At 43.0% G+C, this 25,536-nt stretch overlaps 1 protein-coding gene, 1 long non-coding RNA gene and 1 pseudogene across 27 annotated transcripts in view; 1 reads left to right on the forward strand and 2 right to left on the reverse strand.

Annotated features, from left to right (window-relative positions):
- The window catches only part of DOCK9 (dedicator of cytokinesis 9), a 299,986-nt gene that overhangs the window by 140,420 nt on the left and 134,030 nt on the right, over window positions 1–25,536 (reverse strand). For all 26 annotated transcript variants that reach the window (XR_013407697.1, XM_077973900.1, XM_028837250.2 and 23 more), the window contains exons 2-3: window positions 23,610–23,726; window positions 477–566 (exon numbers count right to left, since the gene is read on the reverse strand). Coding sequence is in view for 25 of the 26 variants with exons in the window: in XM_077973900.1 (XP_077830026.1) it covers window positions 477–566; window positions 23,610–23,726 (207 nt within the window). In the remaining variant the exon portion in view is untranslated. The remainder of the gene's footprint in view (window positions 1–476; window positions 567–23,609; window positions 23,727–25,536) is intronic.
- LOC144336172 (uncharacterized) lies at window positions 506–25,284 on the forward strand. Its single transcript, XR_013407698.1, has 3 exons — window positions 506–597; window positions 14,355–14,432; window positions 25,152–25,284. It is a non-coding gene; the product is annotated as an uncharacterized LOC144336172 (long non-coding RNA).
- LOC106994352 (ribosomal protein uL30-like pseudogene) lies at window positions 17,762–18,736 on the reverse strand (annotated as a pseudogene).

Below are 25,536 nucleotides of genomic sequence, written 5' to 3' on the forward strand. Positions count from 1 at the left end.
TAATAGATCTCGCTTATTATCAGCTAGTACTTCATGAATACTAAACTAGTCGAAAATAACTTGCAAATATTTTGTATAAATGAAATAAATGATACATAAGTGTGTGTGTCACCCTTAAAAACAGTATCAATAACAAGGCCTCCCACAGATTTCCAGTGAATTCATTTATAAGTTACTGCTTATTTTAAGCCCATGAGATAAATTCTGTGGAATTCACTTTTTGAAATCAGATATAGCCCCCTCCAACTAAGTAAAATTTTAAAAATAATAAAAATATAAAAAAGAAATAGCCCCTGTGGACATTTCTGTCCAAGTTTCAGAGTCTGAAAATTTCACATTATTCTCGTATTCAAACATCCATCATAGAAATATAATTACCCTTTGACACTTTCTTGACAATTTTGAAATTTAAAGAAAAAGAGGCAGTTAGGGGGAAATGACTTTAAAATGTAAATTAATACAGGAAAGAGCCTTACCTCTGTAACAAACAAGCTCTGTGCTTCCTCTTCCGCCTTCGCAGGCACTGTTGAGCATATGTATCGACCCTGTCGTCTCAGGATGGCCGTCTGGAAACAAAAACAGGAGGAAAAGCCTTGGGTAAGTGAAGGAGGCAGGTGCCAGCCTCAGAGTGCAGCTGTGTGCCCTGCAGCTGGGCCTGGCACCCACAGAGTCCCTCCAATTTCCCCCATCCAGTGCAGCTGCCTCCTTCGGTCACACACAACAGATTCCATTTGGCAACCTCAAGTTCCAAGGCCAGGCTGGGTCACAGCTCCTGCTTCTTTCTGGATCAGGCGCCCACAGATCCCTCCAGCCAGCCCTTCCTGCAGGGTAGAGGCCCCTTTCAAAGTCCCTAACATCCCACCCCCAAGTGCTTGATCTAGTCCCATGACATAGCGTCTTACTTGCCTTAACTGCTTTTATTGTGGTAAAATATACATAAATTTACCATTTTAAACATTTTGAAGTATACAGTGGCTTTAAGTATATTCATGCAATTGTGCAACCATCACCACCACCCATCTCTTGTCATTTACATCTGTTCTTGTTCACTGCCACATCCCCAGTGCCTAAGAGCATAGATAACTAGACACACAGAAGATCCTCAATTAGTAATTGCTAAACAAATCTATGAACTGGGAAACCTCCCCTCCAAGGGACATTAGAACTGTTCTTGTTCATTAGGCTTAAATGCTTCTTTTAAATAAAATGACAAGGCAGGGGTAGCATCCTGTCTACCTCAATAACTGAGCTTAAGGTTTCATTTTCTTTTTCTTTTTAATTAATTTATTTATTTATTTATTTATTTATTTATTTTTTGAGACAGAGTCTCACTCTGTCGCCCAGGCTGGAGTGCAGTGGCGCGATCTCGGCTCACTGCAAGCCCTGCCTCCTGGGTTCATGCCATTCTTCTGCCTCAGCCTCCCAATTAGCTAGGACTACAGGCACCTGCTACCACACCCGGCTAATTTTTTGTATTTTTAGTAGAGACAGGGTTTCCCCTTGTTAGCCAGGAGGCACAGTCCGTCTCCCCTCTCCCTAAATCTGGGCTGGCTTTCACCAACAAAATGAGATAGAAGGAATGATCATCAGTTCTAAGCCTAGCCTTTGTTGGTGGTGGTGTTTTTTGAGACAATATCTCACTCAGTCACCCAGGATGGAGTGCAGTGGGGCAATCACAGCTCAGTGCAACCTCACCCTCCTGAGCTCAAGTGATCCTCCCACCTCAGCCTCCCAAGTAGCTGGGACCACAGGCATGAACCACCATGCCTGGCTAATTTTTATATTTTTTATAGAGATGGGGGTCTCACCATTTTGTCCAGACTGGTCTTGAACTCCTGGGTTCAAGCAATCCTCCCACCTTGGCCTCCCAAAGTGCTGGGATAATAGGCATGAGCCACCGCACCGCACCCAAACCTAGCCTTCAGAAAAACTGGGAGCTTCCACTACCTCCTTCTTGGAAGCCAGTCACCATATAAGAAGTTCTATCATCTTGAGACCACCATGGTAACAGGAAGTACAAGCTACCCATAAAGAGAGGATATATACAAGATGCCCCACCATCCCCCAGCTGGTCTCAGCCACCCCAGGCGAGATACCACAATATGAGCAAGGAAATATCTTGGACATTCCAGTTCCTACAGTGTAAAACAGAAGAACCACCCAGCTGAGCCTTGACCAGATTTTAGAATTGCAAAAAATAATAAATTATTGTCTTAAGTTACTAGGCTTTGGGGTGGTTTGTTACTAAACAACAGAAAACCAAAACAAGATTGTAAGACACTAGGAATACCTCCAAGTTATAGTACTGAAGAATACTGCCATTTTCATGAAAATGGATTTCAAATACTAGCTACACTACAGAGTTACGACAGAAGCACTGAGGAGATACACTATGCTGCAATCTCGTTTCCACAGTCTCCCTTCTACTCAATGCCACGAAAGAGGTCAAGTAAGATGCAGTAAATGCCTGTTGGATCTTGAGAGTAGTTTGTAGTGTCTTATGAAAAATATTCTACTGATCATTTAAGGACTCAGCATAAATATTACTTTATCCATCCATCCATCTATCCATCCATCTATCCACACCTTACTGGGTCCCTACCTTCTTCCAGACACTGAGCTAGAAGCTGCAGACACAAACTTTAATAAAATATAGTTGCTATTCTTTTAAAACTTACAGTCTGATGAAAGAGAATGATGAGGAAATAATTATTAGAGTATGGTAAGTACAGAAGAGTATAGAGAAAAGAGCACAGAAGCACAGGATATGAGAGAGAAAATAGGGGAGTCTAAATTCAATAAGGTAGAGAAGAGGACATCGAGAAAAGGTACACTGAGGGAAAGCTAAAATTAGCTTAAGCTACATTGTAAAGGATGAGCACAAGTTATATTCAGTACAAAACTAAGAGAAACATGGAGATAAACTTGCCCTTGGGAAGTTCAAAGCACAAAATTGAGATATAATGAATGAGATTAACTCTTTGCCAATAAATAAATAAATAAATAAATAAATCTATTAAATCCTAGAACTAAAAACTTAAGTCAAAGGAAAAACTGCCTAGAATTCTCACTGACCTTGAACTAAACAGCACTAAAATTCCATATCTGGGATAAGAATAGGCCAACAGAAAGAACCAGGCTTCCATGGCTAGAGGAATTCTGTCAGTGTCTCTATCACTGTTTAAGAGAAAGGTTGGAGCTGGGCACGGTGGCTCACACCTGTAATCCCAGCACTTTGTGGGGGCCAAGGCAGGCAGATCACTTGAGATCAGGAGTTCAAGACCAGCCTAGCCAACATGGTGAAACCCCATCTCTACCAAAAAATCAGGCAGCGTGATGGCGCACGCCTGCAGTCTCAGCTACTTCAGAGGCTGAGGCATGAGAATCGCTTGAACTCAGGAGGTGGAGGTCACAGTGCGCCAAGACCATGCCACTGCACTCTAGACTGGGTGACGGAATGAGAACCTGTCTCAAAAAATAAATAAATAAATAATAAAGGAAAGGCTGGAACCTATTAGGCTGGACCCATGGGGGAGGGGAGGACTACTAGGCTTGGCACCAATGGGGCCGTCAATGTTTGATACCATCAGCTGCTAAGGTCTTCTAATTCATTGCCCTTGCTCTGAGTACAGTCTCACCGAGCCACTTATTTATAATATGCTTCCCATTTAGACTTTCCTACTGGGAGAAAATACACAGCCAATATAATATTCTGATCTGCTTGTGAATTCTAGTTCTCAATGCATATTAATAAAATAAAATGACATTCTGGTTTGTGCTCTTCTGGGGTTGCCTGCAACAAGTCAGTTCCCGAGCCTGAAACACTCTGGGTGACCAAATTCCATCTCTGGACTTGCAAACCCGAGGTCTGATCCTGCACCATGGTGACCTTATAAACCACTCTGAGACCCGTCTGAACAGTTAGTCAACCCTAACCCCATTATCTAAAACTCTCCTGTACCCACATGCCCTTCTTTACCCCATCAGATTGCAAATTCCTTTGAGAACAGGAGATACGTCTTACTATTTCTAGCTATGTGCTAAATACTCAATAAATGTTTCAAGAATGAGCAAATACACTTTGGGAGGCCGAGGTGGGAGGATCACTTGAAACCAGGAGTTCGAGACCAACCTGGGCAACATAACGAGACCCTGTCTCTACTAAAAATAAAAAAATTACCCAGGCATGGTATCATGCGCCTGGAGTCCCAGCTACACAGGAGGCTGCAATGGGAGGATCTCTTGAGACCAAAAGTTCGAGGCTGCAGTGAGCTGTGACCAGGCCACTGCACTACAGCCTGGGTGATGGAGCGAGACCCAGTCTCAACAAAAGAAAAGAAAGAAAAGAAAGAAAAAGAAAGAAAAGAAAGAGAAAGAAAGAAAGAAAGAAAGAAAGAAAGAAAGAAAGAAAGAAAGAAAGAAAGAAAGAAAGAGAGAGAGAGAGAGAGAGAGAGAGAGGGAGGGAGGGAGGGAGGGAGGGAGGGAGGGAAAAGAAAAGAATGAATAAAACAGTCAATGGAGACAGAACTAGGAATCTACCAATAACAACCATTACTTGCATGTAAGTTTTTTTCCCCTATTATTACAAAAAGTTATCTGGTCCATTATAGAAACTGACAAGGGAAGACTATAGCATGAGTGAACGCTCTGTTTTAATTTCTCCACAGATTTTATGTATTAAAAGTCATATTCAGATAATCATCTACTTTATGCCAAACTGATTCACATTAAATTTCTATAGTTTTATTTATTTGGCTTACAGACAAGTCCAAGTCAATACTAAGAGATTTATACTCCAAAAGCACTAAAGCGCTTCTCAATAATAAGCCAAGTTTTCTTTTTCATAGCTGTGGTATTCTTTTCTACTTTTCTATCAGTTAAAACCATATTTCTGCTAAAAGATGGGTTTATATCCTTTATATCCACTTTATATAAATCAACATCAAGGTGGGTATTCAAAGCATACCAGTCCTATTTCTGTGTCTGGAAACAAACCATTTCCATTCTGCTAAGAAATCTGTACATTTGAAAAGGGAAGGGGGAAAAAAACATTTCACACCATAATTAGTGTAATATGTGTCTGAAAATTAAACCTAAACATTGCTAGCATCTCAGATAACTATTGGGATAGAAATCTCACAGCATAAACATAATTTCAAAATAAAAGCCCTTTACCAAGGTATGCACCGGCAAGAAAGAAAAGGAAAAAGAAAAAAGAAAAAAAGAAAGGCAGATAGATAGATAGATGATCAACAGATAGAAAGATAGATAGATAAAAGCTCTTTCCTAGCTATTATAATAGAAGGCAAATTATTTTCAGTCAGTATCATTACTTAGGTTAAACATGTGGCCTTTGACACTAAGAAATTCTTAGTTACCTTCAGCAAATATGGACAGGAGTCTTACAGGAAGTTCCACAAAATCACAGGCATAATTAAAAAGGAAGAAAAAGGGGTGACATCCTTTCCCAAAGTTCTTATATGAGGATGCACAGACACCTGAGAGCCCCAGTCTCAATATTTATGGGACAGTTTGTTTTTCTTTTTCTTTTTCTTTTTTTTTAACAGAATGAGCTAGAAAAGCACAGAGTTGCTCCCAGAATAAAAAGAGTGAAATTTACAACTTTCTCCAAGTCTAGTTTGGAATGACAAATTTCAAATAGATCCTTTTTACTTAAAAAAAAAAAAAAAAAAAAAAAAAAGGCCAGGCGCGGTAGCTCAAGCCTGTAATCCCAGCACTTTGGGAGGCCGAGATGGGCGGATCATGAGGTCAGGAGATCGAGACCATCCTGGCTAACACGGTGAAACCCCGTCTCTACTAAAAAACAAAAAAAAACTAGCCGGGCGAGGTGACGGGCACCTGTAGTCCCAGCTACTCGGGAGGCTGAGGCAGGAAAATGGCGTGAACCCGGGAGGCGGAGCTTGCAGTGAGCTGAGATCCGGTCACTGCACTCCACCCTGGGCGACAGAGCGAGACTCCGTCTCAAAAAAAAAAAAAAGTTTTTTCCTCTTAGTTGAAATGATCCCCGCCAAACACTGGGGTTACTGTGATGTTTCTGAGCCACTGTGGGAAGCCACTTAGCCCTGGGCAGCAGGGCAGGCCCACCTAAAGGGAGTGAGTGGAGGTACCTGTTTCCTCACCTGGGCCGACCCCTAGGGCCTCTGGCGTTTCTTGCTTCTATCATCACTCACTGCTGTCTCTGCAGCTTAAATGTGGAATCTCTCCCTCCTAACTACGTTCCTGACCCCAACCTGGCCGGGGCTCTGTGTGGCCTCCATCGGTGGCAGCCAACACGTTACCCTGGCCCCACTGAAGCTGAAGATTCTGAGAAGCTAATGTTTCAAACTACAAGAAATGTGAAGTGAATCGTTTCAGTCAACTTCCGATGTTAGAATTTGAGAAATGATATTGGAAAGAGATTTGAGTTGAGAGCCAGGAAACCTGAGTCCTTACCCCAGCTCTGCCTCTAATTAGCTGTGCAGTCTTGGGGGATATTTGAACTTTCCACATCCACAGAACACTCTTCTAGGATCTCTAGGTTTCCTTTGTGGTTTAAAAATCCCACAGTTCTATGAGTATGGAATTCTAAGTCTGTTCCTCTCAAATGGTTTATCTGAGTGCTGGAAATTGCTTTGTAAGAAACTAAAACATAAAAGGCATCCAGAAAAAAGAAAAAAGATGAATACCATATTTGCTTTGAATCACGGTTGCATTACCTTAATTATTTTTCTTTATGGAAAGAATTGTTGGGTAAAAAGGAGGGAAGATTCACTACGTAGATTTAAATAAATATAACAGTGAGTATTAACAAAGACGTATCTTATTTTTCTAACCTTCTCAACTCATGGCACTGGATTTTTTATTAACTACTTTACAATGGGCTTAAACTATAACAAAATAGCCCTCTTAATTCCTGGTGGGAAGTATGCAAATCCATGGGATATTTAAAACATCATATTTTATAAAATTTTAATTAAAAGACCAACAATAGGCCCACCCTTGCCCTGGGACCATGAGCTAAAGACAATCTCCCAAAGAAGCGGGTGGGCTGTAACCTGAGCCAGCTGCTGGAACCGGTGACAGAGTGTCTCCACATCTCTGCTGTTCAAAGGAGCAGAGAGCTGGGAGTTTCCTCCCTCAACAGAGAAACAAACATCAGGGACAGTCCAAAAGGGGAGCACAGGCTCTGAGGCAGGAAGAGATGGGGAGTACCCAGCAGCCTCCCAGGTAGTTCTCGAGAGCCAACCCGAAGAAAGGGGAGACCACCGCACTCCAACTGAGACACTGAGTCAGGAGAGGGGAAGACGCTTCTCTTTAGGAGTGAACTGTCAGTGAGAGCAGGACTGCAAACCGAGGGAGCTGGAGGGGCATTTCAGGGTACCTGGGGTCCTGCCTCTAAGACGGTCTATTCTCTGAGGACTGAGGATGACCTAAAATCCGAGAGAAGGAATCCCGGGGTCCACAGTGACCACCTGTTACAGAAGCTCAGCAGGCCTCAGACCCCATCAATTCCAGTCTACCCTTAGGCTTAACTGTGGAGCCATCAATCCTCTCTCCTCTTTGTAATCTCATGTAAAGCATCCGTGCTTGTGCTTATTTTTGTGCTTGTTTTCATTTACTTAGAACTATCCCTTCAAACACCTGAGGACTTCATGCATTTGTCAGAGAAACAGTACTTGAATCTGCTGAAGGAAGGGCAGCTCTTAGGGTGGGCCTGGGGCGGGGGCAGGGCTCAGGAGATGGGGGGACCTGGATGCAGCCAAAAAGCAAAGCCCAGGAGGTCCAAGCCAAGACTGAGCTCTTCAGGAGCATTCCCTGGGCCTGGCCTATCTCCCTCACTGAGTTAACCCTGGGTTCAATTTTTATTGTTCTCAGCTGGGCCAAATGGATAGCGTCCACATCCATGTTCTAAAGTTATCTCTGATTGCAAGCTACTCCCTCTTAGATGGCTCACAAGAGCTCCTTCCTTTTGTCTCTAGGCCTCAGCCAAACTGCATGGTGCCTCACGTCTCTGCAGAATTATGTCCCTCTGGTATCTGCTGGAAACCCCACATGGTTGCACTGGTCTGTACATTAAATATTTTGTATCGAGTGCAGTATCAAACATTACTATTCAACAACTCTGCGAACATCGCTGAAACTTGCTGAGCGCAGAGGTGATGAAACCTTTCCAAGTATCTGGCAGATGCATTTGTTTCAGAGCATATGACTTGCTTTTTCAGAGGATTCAGTACCAAGCTAGACTGGAAACTAAAATTTACACAGGGCGTTCCCACATTTTACCTCACGGTTCATGTCTTGGCAGTTAACCCACGACGTTCTATTAACGTCAGACAAATTCCATATTCAGGGAACAGCTGCCTAAAGAGCCTCCATGTTTAATTCGCTAATAATTAAGAAAATGAGCAAAGCATAGGACAGAGAGGCTGAAGAAGGAATTCCATTTAGGTTTCTGGAAGGAGTTTAATGAAAGCCAATTCCCAAGGAACACATTTAAAACATTACAAGGGCTGAGTTTTTTTTGTTGTTGTTGCTTTTTAAGACATAGGGTCTTGCTCTGTTGCCCAGGCTGGAGTGCAGTGGTGTGATCGTGGCTCACTGCAGCCTTGACCTCCTAGGCTCAAGCAGTTGTCCCACCTTGGCCCCCTAAAGTGCTAGGATTACAGGCGTGACTCACCGCAGGGGCTGGGCTGAGTCTTGATACGAGCAGAGAATTACACATTTCTCATGGACTATTTGAGCCTAAGCTCTCCTAACACAGATTCTATAATCCATCTTTTTGGTGGTCTTGAGGTGGGGGGGCCTTCTCTGCCTCTTTAACTGCTCCTCTTCACGGGCACCTGCATGGTCCCCCATTTCTTTCTCTGGTCCTTCAACAGAGCCACCCTTCACTCTGCCTGATGTCAAAGTACAGAGTACAAAGTACAAAAATGCACAAACCACAGTGCAGCACCCTAACCAGTAGGCCCATCTTCCCTCTATCATCTCTCTTATCTATTCTCTGCACAGCTGCCATTTGTCTTTCTAAATCTCTCATCTGACAGCATCGTGCCTCCGCTGAAATTCTTTCAATGACGCCTCATTGCCACCAGAATAAAATCCAAACTCCTCAGCATGACCTAAGACCTTTTGTGACCAACCATACTAACTTTGCTGGATTCTTCTGCCCTTCTCCAACCATCCAGCAACATGGACTATTTCTGATTCCCTAATGCACCAGGCCCCTCTGACTGGCACCAAGTTGCTCAGACCGGTCTCAGGCACACGTACCATTCTGCTGAGATTACTCAAAGATACTTCTGTGTCTCCTGCCAGACTTGAGAATCTGACCATGTTATTCATCTTTAATTCTCCAATACCCAGCAGAACACCTGACACAAGATGAATGTTGCTGAGTAAATGTGAAGTTGGGACTTCAAAAGAGGGACTGCACAATTTAATTGTGAGATCACATGAGGTTCCAAATGAAACAGCGTCTCAGCAACACGTGAGACGTCAGACAGTTCCTTTCACCAAATAATGTACTGCTTCCTAAAAAGTCAGATTTCAGTAGACCTTTGAGGGTCATATGAATTTCATTCTGCTACCTTCTCAAATCCCTCAAATGGAAGAGCACACACGATTGTTTATTAAAATGCAGTAAACTAAGTAACATAAATGTTCAGAAGCCTTAATAACTAGTTATCAATTAAGTGCATTTTTGTAAAGAATCGTATTTTTTTTGGTCTTACAAAGAAGCAATTTTAAAATCACTTCCTAAGTACTACTGCACAGCTGAGGACAGGAGAGTTACCCAGAAAACCAGGAGTAGCCTTGTGGTCATTCGGGGCCCAAGTGGCATGTCTGGCTTCCCGTTTAGTAAGGGATTCAGCCTGCTGAACAACTAAAGTTGAGGGTGGCAACTAAAAACAGCCACCCTCAAAAATAAAATGACATTCCCTAGAGGAGAGAATAGAGGTTGTAATAAGCTCCCTGGTAACCCAGCGTCTCCCCACCAATGGAAGGGCAGCAGCAAGGGCATGCAGAGGTCTCCTGGATGGTGGTATCTCTTTGGATTCTCAAACATCTGTGAGGACCAAATTTTAGGGGAAATGTCATCACTGAATTACAGATTAAGAAAACTGAGTTTTAGGAAGGTTTATAACTTATGAAAGGATCAGAGTAATAAGAGACAGACCTGAGTGAAAACCCCTGTGGACACATGACTACATCTTGGGTCCCGTCACTACCTCTAGCGTCTAGAGCACCTACCAACTCTTTCACGCGCATTCCACTCAACCTTGAGGTAGGTGTAAGTAAGTGTACTTTCTTTTGTTTTCCAGTTGTCTGCATGTGTCTCTGGTTGTCTTTTTTTTTTTTTTTTTTTTTTTTTTTTTTTTGAGACAGTCTCGCTCTGTCACCCAGGCTGGAGTGCAGTGGCGTGATCTCAGCTCACTGCAAGCTCCGCCTACCAGGCTCACGCCATTCTCCTGCCTCAGCCTCCCGAGTAGCTGCTACTCGGGTAGGTGCCCGCCACCACGCCCGGCTAACTTTTTGTATTTTTAGTAGGGACGGGGTTTCATCGTGTTAGCCAGTATGGTCTCGATCTCCTGACCTCATGATCCACCTGCCTCGGCCTCCCAAAGTGCTGGGATTATAGGCGTGAGCCACCGCGCCCGGCCGGTTGTCTTTCTTTAGAATTCTATTTTAGTTGCTAAAAGGACCATAATTTTGTGTGGACATCTAGCACGGTGGATAAGCTTCAAGTTAAAACATGTCCATCATAGTTATGTGTTGCATAACTCTGGAGATACATTCTGAGAAATGCATCATTAGGTGACTTTCTCCTTGTGCAGACGTGATAAAGTGTACTCACAAACCTAGATGGTATAGCCTACCACGCACGTAGGCTACAGGGTATAGCCTATTACTCCTAGGCCACAAACCTGTACAGCATGGGACTGTGCTGACTACTGCAGGGAGACGTAACACAATGGAAGTATGTGTGTACCTAAACATATCTAAACACAGAAAAGGTATGGTAAAATACAGCATTATAATTTGATGGGACCACCATTGTTGACTGAAAGGTCATTATGCAGTGCATGACTGTATTTACACATCTTGACACACCAATGAACTTTCCTTCAGGACTTGTCTTAGGAAGACATACTCCCTAATGTGCCACCCATCATCCCTATGTAAGGTTTCACTTATGCACGGAGTATAATTTCACTCAGATCCCTCTGAGTTGACCAGCGCCACGCTGCTCCTATCAGAGCAGCATTTCAGCTCCTGGGCTGTCATCCAGAGTCTTACTTCAAACACAGCGCAGAGTCAGCTTTGTAGATATAATGCTAAGCAGATGGGGAAGGCACTCTGACTCTAGGACTTCTGACATCAGGGGACTTTGATGAACTCACTGAATCTGTCCTCTTTGGATCTCGTGCACACACTCGAGAGTGTTGCTCAAACCCATGTGGGACACACTCAATATTATCTAGGTTCTTCCAGGCAACCCTGGTAGAAAAAGGCAGAGATACAGACATAGCAGGACTTATTTTTGTTTTAGAAGCCATAGAGAATTTTGTGCCTGGTAATATGTTAAATGACATCTAGGAATTCTGAGACCAAAACCTGGATTTCCATTTCCTTTAAAGACTCTTGGTTTGTGTGTGTTTGTTTTTGCATGAAAACATACTGTGGCTCCTTTTCTTCTGCTCCCATGATTTGCCACCTTGAGATACGCTCTAATGACCTCAAAGGCCACTGGTGCCAAGTTCTCATATCCATCCATTTGTGTAATACCCCTTAAGTGCCTACTATGGATAAAATACTGTTGTAGGAATGTTGGCTAATGTAAACATGAATTTTCAAAAAACTATGGTTTATAATTTTTTTTTTTTAATTATGGCTTTCTATTCTCATGGAGGCTTTATTTTCTATTTAGGGGAAAAATAAGCAGTTTCATAGTTACAAATAATCATAATAAAGAGGGATAGCAATGAATGCTGGAGACACAGTGTATACTTCATAAATTTCCATTTGATTAGGCTACCCCAATGGAAGATGATATCCTTAGTTCAAATCTTCCTCTATCCATGCCTGTTGATCTTCTTTAGTATCCTAAGACATATACACTAATCACATGGATAAAATTGTCCTTCTATCCCTTATTGGTTTACAAATATGGTCTGCATTTATCCAGTTCCACCAATTGTAGAATTTCACCATTCTCTCTGACATATTTAAAATGTCAGCTAAATGTCATTTTAAAAAGAAAAGAAGAATGTGACCTCTCATGAGGAACACAAACATACAATAATGGACTAATGGGTTCATCAATAACCTTCATTCAGGATAAGAGAATAACATCTTACATTCACTTGATGTATACCGGTGGTATTTCATACGTGTGTGCTTTTATCTAGTTACATATGTAGTTAATGTCCCTACTTGATCCTAGGTTTTCCTGACCACAACATGGAACAAAAATCATGTCACAGTGTCCACTATATGAAGGAAAAAAAAAAAAAAAAAAAGCTACTACCCTCAGCAGGCTGAGGAAAAAAAATAAAGAAAATGATAAAATACTTTGTAAACATAAAAATCAACACACTGATCTTGTACCCTAATTGTTTCAGCAGGAGGCATCACGGTTCCGCTGAGTTCTCTGGCTCCTGAGGGCACCGCTACACTGTGTTCCGTGTGCGTGCCCTGCTCCCGCGTAACATGTTCAATCACATCCCCTACGGTCCTATGCCAGGGCACATGGGGACACAGCCGCCCACACACCCTCCCCTGCCTGTAACAGCGCATGGGGCTGCAGAGGGATACCCTTGGAGCGGTGAGGAAGACGGGAGAACCCTGTGAGGTGCCAATCAGCTGAACCTCACTCAAGGATGGCGGGGTCATGGCCAGATCATCCTCCTACCCTATCAGACCTCCACCTTCATTTAGAAAGGCTGGTACAAATACCAAGTTAATTGTGCTTCCCCAATATGCTTCTGTGGTTGCTGATACGGACTCTAGCATAGAAGTTGTTTTTCAGAAGCAATTTTCATCCTTAACACTTCCTTCAGTTTAGGAAAATAACACTGAATTTGCACAGTCAAATGCTGATATTCTTGAAGTTTGGTGAGCTAAGCAAGATGGTTTTAAACAAATTAAAGAACAAATGAATCAGTCAAGGAAACAATGATTCTAAATGTTCGTAAATCACTTCCTTTTCCTGCAATATTTCTAATGAGAAAGCTTGTAACATACATCTTCCAGGGACCTGGGAATCCAGCTCAAGCTTAAATGCTCAAAATAGCCACTTGAAGAGCTCTACCCTTAACTTCTTACTTCAATTAGATTTGATATCTGATTGATGTTTAGTAGGCCTGGTAGTTGGGCTGAATGCACATCTACGATTTTCTGGATTTCTTCCAAATGATTTAATGCTTTGTTACATGCTGATTCTCCTCACCCAAGAGCTGTCTAAAGTCTCAGCCATGGTCCATGTTATCACCACACCCTCCTCTCGTGAGCTCTCAGACACTGACACGTCCCTTCCCTGAGTGTGCCCTGGTACCCCTCCAACTACCCCACACCAAGTATTTTTGCTCCTTCATCCTCTGGGCCCTCTGGTATCTTCTTTTCCCAGTCCAGGGTCCACCTCCAAAGACTCTCCAGCGTCGACTCCCTGGGAGGTCATTTTAGGACCTTGGGTCACTCACTCTCACCCACGTCCTGCCACCATCACGGCCATCCATCCTTTCTCTTCTCTATTCCCAGGTGCCTGACGTTTCCAACAAGGCTAATGGTTTTCATTGAAATCTTCAGTGGAAAGACCCCCCTCTTGGTTGATAATTCATTTGTTTAATTCTACAAATATTTATTGAATATCTACCACTTGTTCCACATGCTTAAAAACTAAGATCCCTGCCTCCTGAAGTCTACGTAAGAAACAAGAACATATACCAGTGTGAGAAGTTCGTAAGAGACAGGGAGAGAAAAAAGAAATCAGAGCAAGGTAGAGAGGACCAGCAAGGCCAAAGCAGGATGGAGGTGCAGCAGTTAGCAACAGCCTCACTGCAAAGGTTAGATTTGGAAAAAGGTTTGCAGGGGGCAAGAGATAGCCAGGTAAAGAATTTGCAGGGAGAGGATAGGTCCCAAGCCAGAAGCCTGCCTCGGGAGGGAGACAGGAGCCCAAGGAGGCCAGTGTGGCTGCAGACAGACAGCGGGTGGTGGGAGAGGCGAGCTGGGAGAAGGCCTGGGAGTAAATGGGAAACAAGGTCACAGGGACCCTTGGGCCACTGTAAGGCCTTTGCTGGGGGATTCTGAACACAGGAATGATATCCTCTGACTCACTTTTTAAACAACCTCTCCAGCTACACTGTTAGGACCCACTGGAAGAGGGCAAGGAGAGAACCCAGAAGACTTGAGAGAAGTCTCTCGCATTAATCCAGGTAAGAGGGACAGACAAAGGCTGTGGTGATGGTTCCAGCAGGGGGAGAACAAGCTGATGACACTTGCTGCTCCCCCTGCCCCTCCTCATGGTCTGCTTTCCAAACCCTTACTCGCCCAAGCTCCCCCTGCCCCAGGCCAGCTTGACATTAGCTCCCTCAGCACCATCTGCCACTACACTTTTCAATACCCAATCCTCTCCTTCTATTTGGAGCTGGCAGTATCTCTCCTTCCTCAACTCTTCCCCTAAAAAACCCTTAATTCCCTCCCCTGAGACCCCGTGAAAGGCCCTGCTTCAAAACTCAGACCACATTATCCTGTATCTTCCATCTCTTCTCCATGCCTAGCTTTCACCCTTCTCAGCTGACTTTTGCTTTCCCAATCCTGGTAAAACCTCCCGCAGACCTTGTCACTGCTCTGAGTCACTCTGATTCCTTTTTCTGTTTCCAGCTTACTCTAACCTGTTTCTCCCCACTCACTTCTTTACCCCTGCCCGGTCACCAACTCCACTGCCCTTTCTCAGGACCTCCCTAGCCGCGGAGAGACTGTCTGCCCACTCTGCCTGCCTTCTTCCAACTCTTCTCCTCCATTTCCTGGTTCTTAGCCTAACTTCTGTCTCTGCTTCCCCTGCTGTTTCCTAAATGAAGGCACTAGCCCAGGCTTCAGTCCGTCATGCTCTCAGCCCCTTTCTTGCCTGTCTCACTTTTCTGTGGATGAATCCAGATCTTCCTTTTTAAACACAACTTCTCTCAGCGCTGGACTTCCGCGTTTCCAGCCACTTCAAGAGCTCCCAGCACCTGGGTGTTCCACTAAGCTCTCAAACAATACTTCCACAATAGATTCCCATGGGACTAGATTTATGTCATGACACGGGTCCTAGTCCCCTGCTTATTAATATTAAGACACACCTTTATCTCCTCTCCTAAGTTATGAGCATTTTAAAAGCAAGGATCCTAGCTTATCTTCATGGTTCCAAGTACCTCACAAAGCGGAGTCCTTTCACAAGTTGTTTAAGAATAAACATAAGTTAAATAAATATACCCTTAAGCTCAGCTGATCAGTGCTACCTGAAAAGTAAGCTTTTATTTTTAAGGACTATGTGATGATAATTTAAAAAAACAAAAAAAAACAAAACAACAACAACAACAAAAAACAGCGATCACTATTTCCTGTAAAAGGCATTACTTGAACTAGAATTAAAATTCTCATCTCCTGGAGGTTTAGAAGTGTCTATTCAGAATTTTTTTTTTTTTTTTTGAGACGGACTTTGGCTCTCATTGCCTAGGCTGGAGTGCAGTGGCGCAATCTTGGCTCACTGTAACCTCTGCCTCCTGAGTTCAAGCGATTCTCCTGCCTCAGCCTCCCGAGTAGCTGGGATTACTGGCACCCGCCATCACGCTTGGCTAATTTTTATATTTTTGGTAGAGATGGGGTTTCACCATCTTGGCCAGGCTGGTCTCGAACTCCTGACCTCAGGTAATCTGCCTGCCTCAGCCTCCCAAAGTGCTGGGATTACAGGCGTGAGCCACCGCGCCCGGCCCAGAAACATAATTTATCCAGATTTTTCAGTTAGGTCTAAGCCTAGACATGAACTAATATCCCAGAAACCACAATGCTCACAGAAAGTTACACTATTGGCCACTGAATTCTAACTGATAAAAATTTCAAGGAATTTATGAAAGAACACTTTTCAATAAAAAGCCAAAAACAAAGTATTGAGGTGTTTTTTTTTTTTCTTTTGGCTGTATATAATAAAAAAGTGAGGACAAAACATCGTGAAAATAAGTTTTTTTCTTTTCAAAAGGACAGATGGGAAATGAGATCAGGGACTTCCAGGCCTTTGTAAGCAGCAGGCACGGCTTCCTCTCCATTTCAGTGATTTGTAGATCATTATCAGTCTCATGTAAGTAGAAGAGGAAAAGAACCAGAGGAAAAATAAAACTCAGGATGTTATTGAAAGGGAAATGGAGCAAGCACATTTTTCTATACAATGCTGAGAACATTCTAGGATTCTCTTGTATTCAAACATTTCCAAAAAGTAAAATTTCTAGGATTGTCAATTATGAATAATCTTTGGTCTGCACTCCTATCCTTTCTTTTCAGTTCTCTTGCTAAGACATTTATATAGGTAATACACCATGAGTATCAGTGGGAAAAGCACCTAAGGACTCACTCCTTGACCTGATTTTGCAAACAGTTCTAAGGATGACAACAGTTTCCCACCCATAAATATAGCACAGAAATCCTATAATGAAATCCTATGCTTTTAAAAAATCGTTATTTTTAAATACATAAAACATAAAATATACCATCTTAACCATTTTTAAGTGTACAGTTCAGTGGCATTAAGTACATTCTCATTTTTCAACCATCACCACCATCCATCTCCAAAATTCTTTTCATGTTTCCAACTGTGTCTCTGTTCTCATTGAACAATAACTCCCCATTGCTCCCCACCTCCATCCCTAGTAACCATCATTCTACTTTCTGCCTCTGATGAATCTGATTCTTTAGGGACGTTATGTATATGGAATTGAACATATTTGTCCTTCTGTGACTGGCTTATCCACTGAGCATAACACCCTCAGGGTCCATCCATATTGTAACATGGGACAGGAGTTGCTTCCCTTTTCAGGCTGAATAATATTCCATTGGATGTAAATCCCACATTTTGTTTCTCCATTTATCCCTTGACGGACACTTGGGTTGCTTCCCCCTCTCGGCTACTGTAAATAATGCTGATCTCAATAGGGGTGAACAAATCTCTCTTTGAGTCCGTGCTTCCAAGTCTTCGGGGCATATATCCAGAAGTGGGATACAACGTGCTTTTGAGACAGGGTCTCACTCTGTCACCCAGGCCAGACCACAGAAGCACAATCATGGCTCACTGCAGCCTCAAACTGTTAGGCTCAAGTGATCCTCCCACCTCAGCCTCCCGAGTAGCTGGGACCACAGGCGTGCGTCACCATGCCCAGCTATTTTTTTTTTTTCCCACAGACAACTCAGTATTTATTTTTGTGCCTTCCTTCCTATGTATTTCAAGTCTTCAAAACAAGGCTCCAGGAACCTCCAGACTCAATTATGCCCCTGGGCTTGGTCCACTGTTACAGGAGTCTTAGGGAGCCTTGTACATAAGCTTGAGTTACTCATTCACAATATTAAACCCCAAGACAGAAGATGCAACTAAGCAGAACTCCCTCCTCTATTCCTCCATGGCAAATGCTGATTTCAGATGAGGCAGCAGCCAATGTCAAAAACGCTGGAATTTTTCCTTGGAACTGGACTGTGATGAGAGGTGCCTGCCACGAACATAAGTGACTGTCTTTTCTTTGACCCTTCCTTTCCGGTTTTTGAAGATTAAGCAGGAAATAATCTTTTCTGAAGATACTTGGTAATAATTCCCAAAAAACCCAAAACATGTGCTTCCACTACACTGTGCTTTCAGATATTCTGGATCGGGTTCAGCTGGTGGCTGAGCTGATTGATGTGTTCACCCCAATAACGAGGTGAGCCCATCTCCTTGAGGAAGCCCACTCTATTCTTGGTAGCATGATGGGCCACCGAGAAGTGGGAAGGGCACAAGACCCATGAGATCTCCTGGAAATACTTCCCTGGGAAGGCAATTTCATGAGTGAGGTCTCCCAGGCAAATGACACCAAACTCCCCCAGGTGCTCCTCAATCACTGTGTTGTCTGTCAGAGGGATGGTCTCATTCTCGACCTTGGCTTGTCCATGTTTCAAAATGAGTTCTTGGACAGACTTCAGATTGGAAATCCCCAGGTCACATAAGGTTCTACTATAAGCAGCATTTTTAGGCTCTGGGGGGATGACTTTTACAAAGATACCACTGAAAATTATCTCCAGGCAAAGTCTTGTAATGGTTCTCTGCACCAGTAAAGTCACACCATGAATTCTTTAGATGCGTAAAACAAAGGCCAAGGAATGTTTATCTGGCAATTCCAAGGCATGAGGTTTCACTTCTAGTTGTCCGAGATGCACCTTGTTGCATTTCTGCCGCTGGGAATCATGTAGGAATGATTCCAGTCACTTAAACATGAACCTTTTCCTTTCTTCTGCTCCTTCTTTGCTAAAAGTGCCTGCTTTACCTGAGTGGCTTTCAGGGCTTGATAAGCCTTCCTCTTTTTCAGATTTTCTGGAACCAAAGGGATTTTTCTTTGCTCTTGCTCTGCCATCTTTCCAGTATCTAATATTTTTTAAATTTATTTTTCGTAGAGACGAGGTCTTGCTGTGCTGTCCAGGGTGGTCTTGAACTCCTAGGCTCAAGCAATCCTCCCACCTTGGTCACCCAAAGTGCTGCAGTTACAGACACGTTACAGCCAACGAACCCGGCCCAACATGCTCTTTTTATCCTTCCATACAAGCTCTATCCTCTGTTTGTTTACACCAAACACCAAAGTCTAATTTTTATGAAATATGAATGGTAGCATAAATTTCTTCCAACAGTCTTACTAATCACTACTTTTCTCATATTCTATCACTTTACACAGTTGCACAAGCATTAGTAAGCTGTGTAACAAGTCAGGATACAAGGAGCTTAAAAGTCAGATGAAGATTCAGTGGGTTAATCACAGGGTTAACAATGTCCCCACCAACAGGACCATCAGGTAAAAATACTTCCACTTGAAGGAGAATCGTCACTGGAAATCAATAGTCAGCTGCCACCCAAATCCCATGTCTTTGATGGAAAAGGCAGGCGTCCTGGGCTTGACTTTCAGTTAAACAGAGGCTCATCATGTCTTAAGCGACAAGTCAACTTATACAGCTTGACCTAAAGCCTTTCAATCTAAAAACCATTACCTCTGTCTAACTGCTTGTTAAAGTTTACCTCTAACTTTGCTCATGGAAAAAGTAAGTTCTCAGATTCATGCCAAATAAACTGGGTAAGATGACAAAACAATAAGAAAATAAAGGTTTATTAATCACTGGAAAAAAATATACTCTCCAGTCCCTGTTTTACCTGCACTTTTTAATTTTAGAAATTACCTCCTTCTGCCAAACCGAATCATTGATCCTGCAAACACTTTTACAAATCTAGTCACTGGGACTGCCACATGTTCCAAACAGTATTAATATTTACTTGATGAATCAAAGAAAAATAACCTAATTCTTGTAAAAATTTTACTAATTAGTAAGGTAAGCAATGGGTATTCAACCCTAGCACCTAGCAAGGAAGGCATTTTGTGCATGTGGAGGTGGGCAGGTGGGTGGGAGGACAGAGGCTCAAAGCCAAACCTTCTCAGGACCACAGCACGGGGTGGGGGGACACCTGCAGCACGCAAGAAGCCTAAGAAGCAGGCTGTGAAGGGCCAAGACCACATACTCAAGTGTTTATGTGCACAGTGCAGACAGGCAGTAGGAAAGGAACTGAGAGAGTAGGGTAAAAAGTTTCTGTGGACTTAAATAGCTTCAGACAATATGGGATTTCAAGTGGTCTCTAAAGGGTAGGAAAGATCTAGAAGAGAAGATCCTGCTGGCAAGGAGAACCATGAAGCCAAAGCAGAGATGGCAGAGATCCCCCAAGCAACAGGATCTGATTCTGCAAAAAGAAGGGCCATCAGCTAGCGATGGCTGCAGGCCCCTTGGTGTTCCTGTCCCTGGCCATGGCGATCACATATACTTTACTTCATTAATATTCCCTTTTTTTTTTTTTTTTTTTTTTTTTTTGAGATGGAGTTTTCCTCTTGTCACCCAGGCTGGAGTGCAATGGCACGATCTTTGCTCACTGCAACCTCCACCTCCCAGGTTCAAGCGATTATCTTGCCTCAGCCTCCCAAGTAGCTGGAATTATAGGTGCCTGCCACCACACCTGGCTAATTTTTGTATTTTTAGTAGAGATAGGGTTTTGCCATGTTGGCCAGGCTGGTCTCCAACACCTGACCTCAGGTGATCCACCCGCCTCGGACTCCCAACGTGCTGGGATTACAGGCATGAGCCACCGTGCCTGGCCTACTTCATCAATATCCTGATGGCTGGGAAGTATTATTTTGATTTTTTTCATTTGTTTGTTTGTTTTGAGATGGAGTCTCGCTTTGTCACCCAGGCTGGAGTGCAGTGACGCGATCTTGGCTCACTGCAACCTCCGCCTCCCGGTTTCAAGCGATTCTTCTGCCTCAGCCTCCTGAGCAGCTGGGATTACAGGCATGCATCACCATGCCCGGCTAATTTTTGTATTTTTTAGTAGAGATGGGGTTTCACCATATTGGCCAGGCTGGTCTCGAACTCCTGACCTCGTGATCTGCCCGCCTCAGCCTCCCAAAGCGCTGGGATTACAGGCGTGAGCCACTGCACCTGGCCTATTCTTTTGATTTTTAAAAATTCACGTTTACTTCATGTCTCTCTTCTTTGCTGTTGTTGTAGCAAATGCTCTTCGGTCATCCTCAGGCAACTACATGCAACCTGCAAATCTTTTCTTGACACAACTTATTTTCCCAGAATATGTAGATGCCTTTAGGATCGGACCAGTAAAGGCTCAAGATCAACATGTGCCTACTTGAAAAATGTACACGAGCATCACCACTATCCATGCTTATATTTTAGTAAATTGTCATTTCAAATATATTTGGCAGAAATGTACACCAAGTTCTAGTATTTTAATAGTTAACTTATATTGCTTAATTATTTAATTGCAGTAAATCACCCCTCTGCATGCGTTTTGCTGCTGCCATTTCCTAACCAACTTGGTATTAGTTTTCCATATGAAATAAAACACTTTTCCCGATCTAATTTGTTCCCTCTGCCTCTAATAATACAATTATTCTGCTCTTATTCTGCCTAAGAAAACAGAGAGAGAAGGAATCTGTGGCACTGCTAAGACCTTTCACTCATCCAGCTAATTAGACAGTTAATAACACCACTGAGACAATTTAACTAGAAAGTACAGAGTACACGGCCTTACCTGATGAGAAAGCGAGAGTCTAGAAGAAAACAAATAATTGTACCCAAACTTCACTGGGGCCCATCACAATTCCTGTGATGAGAATCAAAGCTCAAATTCAAGCTCCTAAATCTCTAGGAAAACTTCCCCCCAAACAGAAAATAATATTTGCTCATCTCCTTAGCCCACAAAATGCTAGTGAGTTCTTTGCCGTTCCTAGAATATTTGCATCTGGTATCACCAGAGTAGTTATAAGCAAAGGGGACACAGTAGTTTTCTCAAAGTTTAAACTGTCTGATTCTGCAACTCCTTAAACATCCAGGTATCCTGTTCCCTTGGGATAAGATGATACTCAACTAACTGTATCTTGTTTCTTTGGTTTGTTTCTTAAGCAATTTTATCTCAGTCATACAAAGAGAATTTTTCATTCTAGGTTGCAAACTCAAAAAAGTTGTTACTCTAATTAATACCAAGAAGAACACATACTTCATGTTCGGAGAAATTTGAGATAACCTTTAGCTTCCTCAGACAACACTACAGGAAAATCTTGTCAACATGGAGTATAATTTATAATCATTTGATTTTGCTTTTCATTTGTTGCCAAATCACAGGCAAAAGCCATCATTCAGAGGTTCCCATTTATTTATCCGTTCCTGTGCAGTTTAGTCATGTAATGAAGTACGCAAAGCATGATATTTTTTGGCATGACCTCAACCCATTTACCAGTTACTTTGGCAGCAACACCACATGAATAGTCAATTTCATTCCCATGGGCATTCCTTTTCTGTAGGACAGAGCTAAACAATAATCATTTTGGGGCCCATGTATCTCTAACAAGTTAGAAAGAGTGAACATTTGTGAAAATTCTCACCTCTGTTGTAAGCTGGAGTCTCTTAAATTTGGTGGGGGAAAAAAACTTCAAGGATCATAATTTAACAATTGCTATTAACATGGAAGTTTCTAAAGACAATGAAGTATGCACAGAGCTGTATACAGTAAGTTATGTTCTGTGGGGTGGGATTAGAAAGAAGGTGTGGGGAGGCTTTTCATGTCAATTATTTCAATTTTCCCTCTCATTTATCTTTTTGTACATGGATATAACACTTTTGGAATCAAACAACAAAGAATCAGTGAAGCTTAAAACAATATAAGGCAGCTCGATTCACAAAAGACAGGGCTTAAATGGTAACAGCATCAGGTAGAGAAGCATCCGACTAAGAGCATCAAAGGAGAGAAGAAAGAAGTGCCAGGATTAGGTCCCAGGAGAGCAAGGAAAGCAACCAGAACCTCCAAATGGACCAAGGTGACTCGCTGCAAGGCATTCTTCCTGGAGGAAGAATGTCCTTCTCACTCCTCAGCAGCCTCACAGCTTCTTGTTAGTCTCTCAACCACAGGCCAAAAGAGCAGCACACAGCAGGAGCTGTGCTGAGTCCTCCACATTTCTTCCAAGGAATAGCACCCACATTACACTAGAGAGGTAAACTTCAGGACATTCCTGGCTAACCTTGAACCCTTTGCTGGGAGTCCACACACAGTGCACGGCCTCTGAAGGCAGGCTCCCAAAGTGCCATCCTAAAAAAATGCATGACAAAATCTCCCACTGCTCCCCAGCAAAGCCCATCATTAAGATTCTAAGGTACTTGGCCAAAAAATCTAAATCAAAACAAGTCTCAAAAGACACAAAGGCACTTGTGCCCACTAAATCAGCCCGGACAGAGTATAGCACTTTTATTCAAGACACACACACACACACATTTTTGCATACTTACAATTAATATGCAAAACTAATACCACTAAAAATTATCAACTCATGAAGGATGCTTGGAAGAATATAAAATAACTTTTCTTTCTTAAATAACATTTATTTTCATCTTTTAAAAATCATAGTTAGGCCGGGCACGGTGGCTCGTGCCTGTAATCCCAGCACTTTGAGAGGCCAAGGCAGATAGATCACTTAAGGCCAGGAGTTCGGGACAAGCCTGGCCACCATGGCAAAACCCTGTCTCTACTAAAAATACAAAAATTAGCCGTGCATGGTGGCACATGCCTGTAATCCCAGTTACTTGAGAGGCTGAGGCAGGAGAATTGCTTGAACCCAGGAGGCGGAGGTTGCAGTGGGCCGAGATGGCACCACTGCACTCAAGCCTGGGTGACAGAGCAAGACTGTGTCTTAAAAAAAAAAAAAATCATAATTAACTAACCAAATAATAATCAATACATAGAAAAATACTGTTTGTTAACATCAAACACATGGTTCTATGGATAGAAACATAACGTTACTTACCTGAAAGTCATCGTAAGGGAAGAGCAGCATCTCCCGTAAACAGTCATTCAGGATCTGAGTCTTCTTCTGGACGATGACATTTTCATAGTCGAGTGGCTCAATTAGCTTTGGCTTTGCCTGGAAGGTGAAAAGATAAGCAAGACATTCTCATAAACAAATGCCATTTCTTAAGATAAAGAACTTAATATGCTCTACTCTATGTTTTGTATTTTCTACAATTAGAGTATGCTAGTTTTGCTATCAGAAAGAAACAGAAATAAGAGTTGTTTCCAAAGGGACAAAAAAATGCTGGATGGTGTCCTGCTACACAGAGTGATGCTTGTTCAGTTATTTAAACACAAAGGAAGCTCTGCATTCTGGTGGAGCTTCCAATCATTTCTTGGGTCATCCCTGACTAGGTATGTCCCCTTCCAAGCCTTAGAGTCTGCCAGAGCTGCCCTGATTAGGTGTCCAGCCACGGCCTGGCAGTCAAGGTCAGATGCCCAGAATGGCTCCAGCCACAATACCATCCCTTCTTGGCCCAGGGCCTAAACGTATGCACAGGACTCATTATTTCAGATAAGGCTCCAAGACACCCTTCTCTGAGTCTCAAAATATCCCCCCTATCCCCAGATACCTATACTTAATATGTAATACCCAAAGGTAGAAAGATAATGAGCTGAGCCCAAACCAGGCAAGCAGCTGGGTCAGAGCCAGGGGGGCAGGTACTACTTAAACCGGGGCTCATGGGCGAATCCTAGGGGATGGGGACGTCCATCCCTAGCATGCACTGAGCATGAGAAAGAGGTAACGAGTAAGTAGGGAAGAAGAGAATATATATGGCTTTCCTAGCTATTTCCAAAGTTAGATCTCTTGGTTAAAACCCCTTTATCTATCGCAGTCACTGCCACCTTGTTTATGGCTCACTTTCCACATACGAGGCATTGACTGGGCTAGGTCAGGGATAAAGAGGCATATTCAACTAACTATATTATAGTATGCCCAATGCTAAAATAGGCATATAGAAGATGTTATCAGAAGTAACTAAGTCCAGGGCAAGCGCAGTGTCTCACGCCTGTAATCCCAACACTTTGAGAGGCCGAGATGGGTGGATCACCTGAGGTTAGGAGTTAGAGACCAGCCTGGCCAACATGGTAAAACCCTTTCACTACAAAAAGTATAAAAATTAGCCATGCGTGGTGGCACATGCTTGTAATTCCAGCTACTAGGGAGGCCAAGGCACAAGAATTGCTTGAACTGGGGAGGCGGAGGTTGCTGTGAGCTGAGATCACGCCACTGCACTCCAGCCTGGGTGACAGAGTAAGACTCCATCTCAAAAAAAAAAAAAAAGTAACTAAGTCCATTATATCAACAGTTACTAGAAGATTATTTTTGAAACTATAATCACCTGATATACACAATCTCAATAAATGCTTCATGTATTAAAAACGACAATTTGTATAGAAGAAGTATATTAAAGATATTTGGTATGTGGCATCTAAATTGGCAATTGTGACTGAGGCTTGCTATTTGTTTCCAAAACCTGTCTCCTTTCCAATACAGGTGAACCACATTTCCCAGCCTCCTCATGGTTTGGTGTGCCCACGTGACTGTCTTCTAACCAATTGTATTCGAGTAGAAAAGATGTGGCCGCTGCCTCATCTGGGCCCACAAAAGGCTTCCACGTGGTCCCTCCCCCTTCCCTCTGCAGCCACGCACACAGGATCCAACACTGAACTGGGTGGCCTGAGGAAAGGATGGAGCCTAAGATGGAAAGAGTCTGGGTCCTGAATCACCTTACAGAAGACCGCCTGCTCCAACAGGCACTGAAATGCCCCAGGAGCAAGAACTGAAACACCTACTGTGTTCAGCTGCTGAGATTCTGGAGTTGTCTGAAGTAGCAGTCAACTTGCTTTGCCTGTTATACAGATACATGCTCATACTTAAC

This window comes from Macaca mulatta, chromosome 17 (assembly GCF_049350105.2).
Source record: "Macaca mulatta isolate MMU2019108-1 chromosome 17, T2T-MMU8v2.0, whole genome shotgun sequence".
Lineage (NCBI taxonomy): Eukaryota > Metazoa > Chordata > Mammalia > Primates > Cercopithecidae > Macaca > Macaca mulatta.